Source organism: Aspergillus candidus (assembly GCF_002847045.1).
Source record: "Aspergillus candidus strain CBS 102.13 unplaced genomic scaffold BDW47scaffold_15, whole genome shotgun sequence".
In the NCBI taxonomy this organism is placed as follows: domain Eukaryota; kingdom Fungi; phylum Ascomycota; class Eurotiomycetes; order Eurotiales; family Aspergillaceae; genus Aspergillus; species Aspergillus candidus.
In genome coordinates this window covers 90,525-100,949 of record NW_020194020.1, presented here as the reverse complement: position 1 = coordinate 100,949, position 10,425 = coordinate 90,525, and the positions used below count along the sequence as shown (strand labels likewise).

General features: G+C 51.8%; 2 protein-coding genes across 2 annotated transcripts; one reads left to right on the top strand and one right to left on the bottom strand.

Annotated features, from left to right (window-relative positions):
- Positions 1–261: 261 nt before the first annotated feature.
- BDW47DRAFT_16221 (bZIP transcription factor) lies at positions 262–2,687 on the bottom strand. Its single transcript, XM_024818342.1, has 2 exons — positions 2,350–2,687; positions 262–1,384 (listed from the first exon to the last, which is right to left on the bottom strand). The coding sequence occupies exons 1-2, from the start codon at positions 2,609–2,611 to the stop codon at positions 825–827; spliced, it is 822 nt and encodes a 273-aa protein (XP_024673107.1). The 5' UTR covers positions 2,612–2,687; the 3' UTR covers positions 262–824.
- A 3,933-nt stretch (positions 2,688–6,620) lies between these two features.
- On the top strand, positions 6,621–10,224 carry BDW47DRAFT_103670 (transcription factor domain-containing protein). Its single transcript, XM_024812130.1, has 6 exons — positions 6,621–7,046; positions 7,131–7,264; positions 7,320–7,714; positions 7,775–8,447; positions 8,501–9,049; positions 9,104–10,224. The coding sequence occupies exons 1-6, from the start codon at positions 6,906–6,908 to the stop codon at positions 10,197–10,199; spliced, it is 2,988 nt and encodes a 995-aa protein (XP_024673106.1). The 5' UTR covers positions 6,621–6,905; the 3' UTR covers positions 10,200–10,224.
- The last annotated feature ends 201 nt before the right edge of the window (positions 10,225–10,425 follow it).

Below are 10,425 nucleotides of genomic sequence, written 5' to 3'. Positions count from 1 at the left end.
CGTCGATTGTCATGTTGTTTGGCTCGGATATGCATGGTTTCGTGTGGTGTGGGGTGTTGGCCGTTTCCCGCGCTGCCGTGCCCATGGCTGGGCGTTAGTTGGTTTCTCACCTACCACCTCCTCCCTACCGACCTACCTGGGTTACTTACCTAGTACCTACCTGTAGCTGTTATGGGTTTAGTAGACGGTCATCACGTGTAGTCCGTGAATGACGCCAGTGCGTCAGACGAACCGGTCAAACCTGGGGGGGGAGTGAGACTACTCGTAGTTGGCTCTTGGCTCTTGGCTCTTTATTCAAATAGTCAATCAATCAATGTTCAAGTTCGCGAGTCCAAAAACGCATCAATCCAACACCAGCAAATAGAACGTATCAAAAAAATCACAAAGTGGCAAGAAACCCGTAGCTAGCAAGTAGATCAGAACCCTCCTTGATACTCCGACGGCGGGCAAACCCAAAATCAAAATCAAACACGAAAAGGGAGATAGATAGACCCGGCTGCTATTCCCCGCCCACCGAAATGACCATAAACTCGATGCCCTCTAGCGGTTCAATCGTATGTCGCAACGGAACCATCCACTAGATACCCCTATCCCTCGAACCTCGCATCCCAGATGACAAAAAGAGAAACTCGTGACATCGTCATGTGACTTCATCCAGTGGATGATCGGTCGGATATAAAAAGGAAAACCAGAAAAAAGACGACAGGATATGAAGACAACGTGACGAAAAAGACAAAACAGGTATAGCAAGCTAACAAGCCAAGAACCCGAAAAGAGGCGTATATTCACAAAAACAAGAACCAAAAATCACTTCATTTTGATACCTAGTGATCGGTTCCCACGCCCTTCTTTTTTGGCTGGATATGTTTTTGCCCGTTGCTCCCGTTGCTCTTCTGGTTCAACGTCTCCTGTGACGGAGGGCCCATGCGGGTGCCGGTCGCCTCGTGCTTCTCGGTCAGGAGGTTTTTCAACCACCGGTTCTCCATCTCGAGTTGAGCCACCCGGGCCTCGAGACTGGCGTTCTTCTCGGTGGTCTCTCGTACCGTGCGCTCGAGAACTTGCTCGCGCTGCTTCTTCTTCATGCGGAACCGGGCGCTGGCGGCCGTATTCCGACGTCGCCGGTCTTCCTCGGCCGCAACCCGCCCGCCCTCTTCCTGGCCGAGCGCGGAGGCGATGTGGTCGCTCGAGATGGATGTGCTGTACTTGTTGTTGCCGATCTGGCCGTTGGGCGGGGATATCGACGAGGAGACATCCGAGGGGGTCATGGCCCCCGCACCGTGCCCGAGGTCATCGGAAGCTCCATAAGAGATAGGAGGATAGATGGGGTGGGCTGAATAGGAAATCATTTGATCGGGCAGAGAGTAGTTCACTGACTTGTCTCCTGCTGTGTAGAGTCAAGTAAGCAAGCTGGCTGGTAGAGGCTCGACGCGTGCGGCGAAGGGATTCGAAGTGAAGGCCAAGTATAGACAAGAACGGAGGGAGAGCAGATCATCGACACCATCGTGATAAGAGGATTCAGGATTGAAGCGGGCGGGGGAGCGGGAAGGGGCACTTGAAAGGGGATTTCCCTGTGGAGAGGAAGACATGGGGATGGGGAGAGGGTTTCCAGCAAGGACAGGGTTCCCGAACGTTGTCATTGATGTGGTAGATTGCGTGCTCGGATGGAGGTTATCCCCAAGCCGAGATATCGCAAGACAAGTCCCTTCTTTCCCACCCTCCCTTTTCAAAAGGAAAAAAAAATCACAATGGTAAGGAAAAGGAAAATGAAAAAAAAACAGCTCTAGTCAGACGCCGTAGTGGTCAGTTATTTAAATCCCATTCGCACGTACATCAATTCTATAACAGATCATGAAAGAGAAACAAAAAAAAAAAAAGATAACGGAAAAAAAAAAAAATGAAAAAAAAAAAAAAGAAAAAAAAAAAGAAACGAAATAAAAACAAAAGCCAATGCATAGAATAACAGACGCGCACGTCATGCATAAGTTTCAACTCGCATGGAAACAACCCAACGAGACGGAAAGGGGACTGGACGAGAGGGCGGCGGCGGGCTACGCCATCACCCACCGTTTATGCGAAAGGCAATGAAATCAAGGAGCAGAGAGGGATTACGAAAGGCAGATACAGGGAGCAACATGAAGCAAAGAAACCCAACCATGGGTTCAGACAGGGTTGCAGAATGAAGCTTCCGCGGGACTCATGACAACGGCCCTCTGGGGTCAGATGCCAACAGCCCCAGCAGTAGCTCATCTGTTCATCCCATGCCGCCCAGACGGCGATTATCAGGAAACAGCGCGGATAGTGGCCCAAGAGAGAACAAAATGGCGCAAGCAATGTAACGTTTAGACTTACCATGGTAGGGATACCCTCGCACGTCGATGGGGCTGCGGTCGTCTTCAATGCTGTCGTAGGAACTGACGGATAGACCGCCCATTCCCTCGGTCTGATCGTAATCCATGTTCAAATGTTGGAGCGATGCGAGACCAGCCGAGTCGGCGTCGAAAGAATAATGTCGACTCTTTGCCACGGCGGGATCGTGTCGAGAAAGAAGGAAGTTGAAGTTCTCAAGCCTATCGAAGCTTGAGGCTGCCTGACGAACGTGCTCGTCTGACATGCTGGCTGCAGCGCCCTGGCCAGGATATATTATTCTTTTTATTTAATCAGAATAAAAAAAAAAAACAATAATATTCTGCCCTCCTTCCTTTTGTCTTTTTTTTTTCTTTTTTTCTTTTTTTTTGTTTTATTGTCTGGTAATTTTTCTTTTTTTTTCTGTCGACGTTTTGACCTGGATTTTCGGGGAGATGAATTACCACGTACTTCCCCGATATGGATGGCGTGTTTATTATTGGCCCCCTTATTATTCTTCTTGCTTTAATTCGTGCTTGATAGCAGGAACCAGGACCAGATGATGACAGAATAGACTTTACCCAGACCGGCGTTGGACCCCAAATCTGATAGAAGGGGGGGAAAGGAGACGAAGAAGGGGGGCGAGGAGAAAGGAAGGAAAGAGTGGACGATGATACAAGAGGAAGGAAAGATTTCAACAGGTCGAAAATGAGATGATTTGCTGCAAAGATATCGGGGGTGGCATTCACAGGATCGAAGTGGTATAGCGCGGGGCCACGTACGTCAGGGCACGAGCAATGACCGGCCGAAAAGAAGAGGTCTGGGGGGGGGTGAGATGGGATGGAAAGATGGGCAAATCCAGTCCAGAGGTATCTCCAGGCGAAGTTGGATGGGAATTAACGGGAGAAAGTAGCAGTCAGCAGCAATCAAAGAGACCACACAAGGTCGTGTTTGGGTGAGTGATCGTCTCAGGTCCGTCCAAGGCTAGTGGATGATCTGATAGAATGGAGAAATGTCGTGATCGCGGGATCTTATTCGTCAGTTGAAGGTCCTCGGTATTTTCAGGAAATTGGATTGACCGCTTCGGGCGGAGACAGAGAAGGACTTGAGAGGGAGGGAGGAAGAAGAGTATAGAGACAAATACCCAGGGGAGGGAGTGGAGAAGAGGCAAGAGAGAAGAGAGAAGAGACAAGGGGAGAAAAGACAAGAAAGAAGAGAGTAGTTTATGGTATTTAAACTATGAACGGAGATCCAGCATAAGGTCAGTACTAATCATGGAGAGGGGAACTCCCCATTTCGATCAATAATTATGCTCACTAATGAATATCTACAAATGCGGAGGAGAGTCCATGGATGGTACCGACAATAGAATGGGGATACAAGATAAAATAAGAAACAGACATCGAAATAGACATCAACAGGAAGGAAAAGAAGCAAATATCATCACAAGGAAATCCACAGACAGACCCCCAAAAAAGACACCAAAAACAGAGAGATGACGACGTAACGAGGAACATCATCCAACTTCGGCTTGACAGTTGACTGGTTATTCGGTCTCCCGCCCCGTCTTTAAGGGGGCCCGGAACTTAATTAAGGCTTGGTTTACTTACGTGTACTGGTAATGACCGGTATGGGAAGTGGAGAGGGTGGAGTCGATTCCGCTCAGGCAACGGAGGAACGGACAAGAAAAGAAGGAAAGAAGGGTCCATGACAGGGGAGCCGCCTTGTTCTGGTACGGTCATCGGTATTGAATATCAGTTTCAATTCCATGGTAAACTCGATTTCCTCCCCTCTCCACCCTCGGGAATAAACTCCCTTCTTGCTCTCGGGATGGAGACTGGAGACCGTTTCATCCTTGTCCACGCGCGACAAATCACAATACAAATCCCTTGACGATTCGAGACTTTCTTTGAAGTCTCCTGAAAACCAATGGCCGCCGTAGGGAGGTACTTTGGAGTCTATTGACAGTCCCGAGTCAATGCTCTGGGAATCTTGGCGTCTTCCAGAGCCATTGTCTACCAATGATTCTTCGCCACTTCCCAGATACTCAATCAAGGCTAGCACGATTTTTAATCCCCGTATCATGCTTCTTTTCCTGTATTCCCCGCGCTCCATGGCGGGAAGTTGACCCTCTTCCTGGTCAACCATTGGATTCACTTCCCGTCGGAGATCATCGATCCTCCTACCGGATAAATTGGGAGCCTGGGTTGCTCCCCTCCCCATGTCTCGACTCAGGGCGAGCGACTGTCTTCTTGAGACTCGTGTCAATGCCAGTCTCAAGTCTCTTGTGTCTGTGGCAGATAGATTGGTCTGTCGGACTAGGTAGGAGGTACTAGGTAGGGAGGTGGTAATGCTGTATCTCCACGTATCGTGAATAGGGAACACCATCCTCAGGGCGGCTCCCACCGACACAATTGCATTGTCAATCGGTGGCAAAACCCCCCCGTCCACGGGGCTTCTTACCTTCTTTTCCCTTGCACGAGACGCACCCGCCCGCAGCGCTCTTTTTAAGGCTGCATGCAGGACCACAGACGGTCTAGGCGTGGTCTCAATAGCTAACTAGTTAACCTCCTTCGACTGCCGGGGACCACCTCGGCCGGGACTGACACCCAAGCTTCTTCCTACCTGCACCCCCATTCGCACACCACAATAGCGCTTCTCCCCGTAGCGTAAACAGCTGCTTGCGTGGCGTGCGAGGAACAGAGAGGAACAGGCGCGGTAAGCGTGGGCGGCGCACGCCACGAAAGCTCAAGTGTCCACTCTATTCGCATTCTAAATCGGCCAGCGGATCGGAAACGGCATGGCGGGAGCTATGCATCAATACCCTAGTCAGACGCGAAGCTACTTGATGGTACGGGATTGTATTGTTGTACGGAGTACTCCGTCATGGATGATAAAAGTACGGCGAAGACTGGACTGGCCCCGATGGCGTGATTCCTATCCCGGACAGCATCATCGTCTATCCCAAATTAAAAATGGCGTGAGAGGTTGCCTGGTTTTCCAGGCTGTCCACTCGGTTCATGGACTCGTGGGAATCAGTCATCAGAATCATCTCATGTTGTTGGCATTCCACGGGTCTCCACCGTTTAGGCTTAATGGACATTCCTTGCGATAAGCTGTTTCTTGGTTTCTTTCTAGAACGGCGGCAAGCCCTGGTTTTAAACCAGTGTACCTTCCCTTTCCAGATCTGGCTGACAGATAAATTGACTACAAACGATGCCCTCCAACCAATGGAGCGACCAAGCGACCAAACGAACGGACAATTAAGATCGGATCGCATTGATTCGACTCTTATTTAAAACACAGACCAACAAGGATGAGCCGTTCAAAGCTTCCTTCGCACACGCTGACCTGACTGCACGCTCTAGATCCTGAAAGAACAGACAAGCTCTAGCTCCTAACACGCCGGTCGCTCCTCCTCCGCATCTCTTGGCAAACCGGCCCACGAGAAGTCACATCCGACGATCCTACGATTTCGCGAAGACGGAGACGATTCCGAAAGTTGGTCCGAACGTCGACGGCGGGTGTGGCCACTGGCCAGATAAGGCCACGGTCATATCAAAGGGAACCGGTAGGAACGTCGCGATAAGCACCGGACCAGCCACCCACTAGTGTCTGCAGGAGCTCCCAAAATGGCCTGGAGTTACGATCCCAGGTTTACCGCGACCAGCAACGTTTACAGCAGACCCCGAGAAAGGGCGTCTCGCGACGTTGAGGAACCTTCCCGTCGTCCAGTCGGTCATTCCACGTTCCGTCCTTGGCTTGACCCCGGACAGGCACACGTGGACTCCTGTTATCTGGAGTAATCCCGCCGGTCACGGGACAATGTCGGTCGCTCTAAGCAATCGACGGAGTGTCGCAAGAGAACACGGTCCAAGACGGACATGCGATCTAACGGTTGAGATCGCATACACGTCGTGACTAGCCATGGCGATCCATAACAGCGAAAGATCTATATATATATATCAGATATCAGAGTAAATCGGGGAAAGAAAATCTCCGACCGCAAAAGAGCAGACGGAACGGATGTTGGAGACGCCGGAAATCTGACCAATCAGGGGTTTTCATTTCATCCTCGGTTGGGCCAGATTGCGAAGGCAAAGAAGAATACTAAACCAGAAAAAAATGAATAAAATAGAATGAGAGTAGAAAATTATATCCTCTTCCTTTTCATTGACATAGAGTACAATACCTAGTCAAGATCAATAAACCATCCTGAGCCTGATCAAAATCTCTAACCCGTGAGCACTATCATTCGTCCGCGGCTGATCTGGACTCGAACTCCTCATTCTCGCCACAGCAACTAACTAACTGCCCACCTTCCCACCCCCTCTGATCGCTTTGCTCTCCTGTCCAATCCAGCCACGCCCAAATCCGGCTTAACCAATCTATCCCCGCTCCGGGAGCTAAATAGGTTAAGGAGATAGGGAGGATTTCTCCATCCGCGCGATTGGGAGATCTCTAGTCGTTGTTGGTCCAGGCCTTGGCACTCGGCTTCCCTTGCGACTCATGCCCGCGACAGCGCTTTTCCCCTCCCCGCGCTTGGTCTAGATCGGGTTGCCATGCAGAACTCTCCGCTGGATGGTAGGAATTTGCCGTCGTGGGGAGCGCCGAATCGCCCTACGCCTGGTGTATCGGGATCCCATCCTACTCCGGGGACCCAGAATGACTTGACCTATCAAAGTCGGAGGCGCAATCAGCTGGTATGTTCTTTTCTTTCTCTCTTCCTTTCTTCCGCTCCTCCTCCCACACCCTGTGTCGCAAGACGTTAAAGTGATGTCATCTAGGCATGTGAGTCGTGCTACAAGAAGAAGATCAAATGTGAGGTCGACGGCTCCAATGCTGCCTGTGTCCAATGTATGCGCCGCAATATCAGGTGCAAGTTCACCTCCAGGCGCGAGAAGCGGGGCGATCTCAAAAGGTACTGGTACTATATCAACAGCTCGGTGGGCTTGCAAATGGCTGACCCTTACTAGAACCCACTACGTGAAAGCGCTCGAAGAGCGACTTCGGAGGACAGAGGACCTGCTCAGAGCGGCGGGCCTTCTGGGTGAGGAGATCCTCAACGAGGAGAATCCCAGCTCGAGCGAGGATGAACAGCTCGAGGAGGGAAGCGACGTCGACCATGAACACGACGAGTCGTCTAACCCCAACTTAGATCCAAGTAAACGTAGTCCCGCCAACTTGGCTTCCAATAGCACGAAGGATTCCGATCATGCAACGGACCGAGATCCGCCTCCAGATACAGCCGCTTGCGTGGATGGCTCTGAAAATCCGGCCGGCGCGACCGGCCGCCCACGGTTTGGTCAGAACCCTCTGCAGCAAGTCCCGGTCTTCAAGTGGGATGCCAGAGATGAGCACCGGTACTTTGGTATGTTGCCTATTTTCCCCTTCCCTATATTGACACGGACATTCGCTGACATTCTATCAGGAAGGTCTTCGTCCTTATCGATTCTCTCCAGGGATGGGATCGAGTGGATCAAGAACAAAACGGGCGAAGTGAATTTTCTCCGCCTGTTGGTGTCGGACTCAAGTCACGATTGCCCGTGGGACTATTGGCGACCCGACGTGTTCCACGACGTGTTCTCCTCCCAGGTCTTCAAGCCCTTACCTCCGAGGGCGGAGGTGTTCTCTCTCCTACGAGATTACTTTCGGACTCTGAACCGTTTGTTCCCGCTGTATCACGAGGCGACCTTCATGAAAATGGTCGAGTGGCAGTACACGCAACAGACGTGCGACGACGCCGCTCGCTGGGCCAGTATCAACATTATCATCTCCCTGGCATACGAATACCGCTACTCGAACACGCAGAAGTCGGAAAAGGACCGAGAAAAAGCATGGCTCTACTACAAGAATGCCATGTCCGTCTTTGCAGAACTGACCCTCCGACGGACCGATCTGTTGAGCGTGCAGGCCCTTTTGGGCATGGCGCTTTTTCTCCGCGGGAACTCGGGGACTCAGTCCGCCTTGCCCATCATCACCGCCGCCATCCGCTCATCCCACCGATTGGGGCTTCATCGCAATATCCCGAGGCCTCATCTGCCTGTGGCTGAGCAAGAGCAGCGGAAGAGGGTATTTTGGATTGCCTACATCCTGGACCAGAGGTAAGATCCGACTCATTGTTCTTGGGCATTCCGGTAGCTGACTGTCCGTCTAGCACTTGTATCAGGTCAGGGAATGCGCCGACTCAGCACTACGAGGACCTTGACGTTGAGTTTCCGGTGGAGGAGGAAAGTGAGTTCGTTTTGACCAATAACACGTCCTTCTTCCAGCAACTCTGCAGCATGACCGTGATCAAGAGCCGAATCTACAACAAATTATATGCTACCACGGCCTTGGAAGATAAGTCCGCTTTGGAGATCATCAGCATCGTGCGCGGTCTACACGCGGATCTGGAAAAGTGGAAAGCTGCCAGTGCGTTTGACCTCGCACCGAAGCAGGAGAGGGGCGGCGAAGACTTTCTGGTGGGCTTTGCTTCGGCAGGGCTGCAATTCGTGTACTACAATTCTATCATCATGGTCCATCGCGTCCCGCTCGTGATCAACTTCGTCTATGCCCATCGCCTTGCCACCGGAGGGCAGGTGCCTATCGACCTGAAGGTGATCCTGGACGAGTCGTTAACGTCCACCGCAGTCTGTGTCCAAGCTGCGCGGGATACCTTGAAGCTGGTGAACAACCTCCCGTGGGGGGACATCGCCTGGATATGGTAAGCACACTTGACTCGGCATGAAGAGATACGGTATTTACTCACACGTGCAAGGTCCTTACTTTACTACATCTTCCTCGCCGTAATAATGATCTTCGTCAATATCCTCCGCGACAGCGGCCACCCCAAAGTCAAAGACGATATCCAATCCCTAAACGTGGCCGCAACGTTCTTCGCAACGCTCATCCCCGGCGACGGGCCCTGCAACTACGCGCGATTCATGACGCGCATGTGCGCCAACTTTGAACGCACTGCCCGTGCTGTCTTCGAGCGCCACCAGAAGACCGCAGCCCGACCCAGCGACAGACAGCTCCAGTCCCGCGATCCAACCACCACCTCGGAATCAAACACCGCTACTGCTTCTCTTGCATCATCCTCGCTACATGGTCGAGCTCCCGCTGCCCCAAAATCACCATCCCCAGATCACTCCCCCGCATCGAATACCAACGCCCCTAGCAACATCAACGGCTTTCCGCGCGTCAACTCCAGCGGCTACGTCGTCGTCCCAGGCAGCCCGCCCCAAAACCCCGTCCATCTCAGCACAGCTTCCCCCGTCCTCCACCAAATCCAAAACCCCCAGCAGCACAGCCACCAAGCACAACCACAGCAGCAACAGCAACAGCAACAGCAGCAGCAACAACAACAACACCAACCCCCACTCCACCAAACCTACCCCCCACCCAACACCCTCCCCACAACCCAAACAGACCCCTACTCCCTCCAAAACTTCTTCCCCTTCGACCCCGCCAATGGAATCTTCGCCCAGTCCGACCTCTGGCAAGTCCCCCTAACCGCAGACTGGGAATTCGGCGGTCAGTTCCTCCCAGGCTTATTCGGGGGACCCACCCCCTTCTACCAGGGAGACATCCCAGGCCAGTCGTCGCATCCTCCGCACCCTCATCCTCCTACCCAACACCAACAATCAATGCCATCCACACCCATGGACATGAACTACAGCTACATGCAGCATGGTCCAGGCCCGAATCAAAATCAACATCCCGGTCAAGATCAGAGTCAAAACACAAACCATAATGCCCCGCAGGGACACGACCACACGACGGCGTCTCTGTGGACGAATACCGGCTACACGGATCCGTTCCGAGGCGCCACTGCTATGAATGGTCAGGCTGATGGGCAGATGTATTACTAGCATGTGGGCGTGTCTTGCTCGATATATACACATATAGCCTACACGTTACGACTTATGAAATAGTACCCTTTTTTCCTTTCTTTCTTTCTTTCTTTTCTTTCCTTTTTTCCTTCCATTTATCCTGGCTGGTGCTTGGATGTCGGCGCTTCAATGTATAGCATATATATCCCTCCCTCGTATACGTACCAAAGTAATATACCTATGTAGATATATTCCAGAGGTTAGA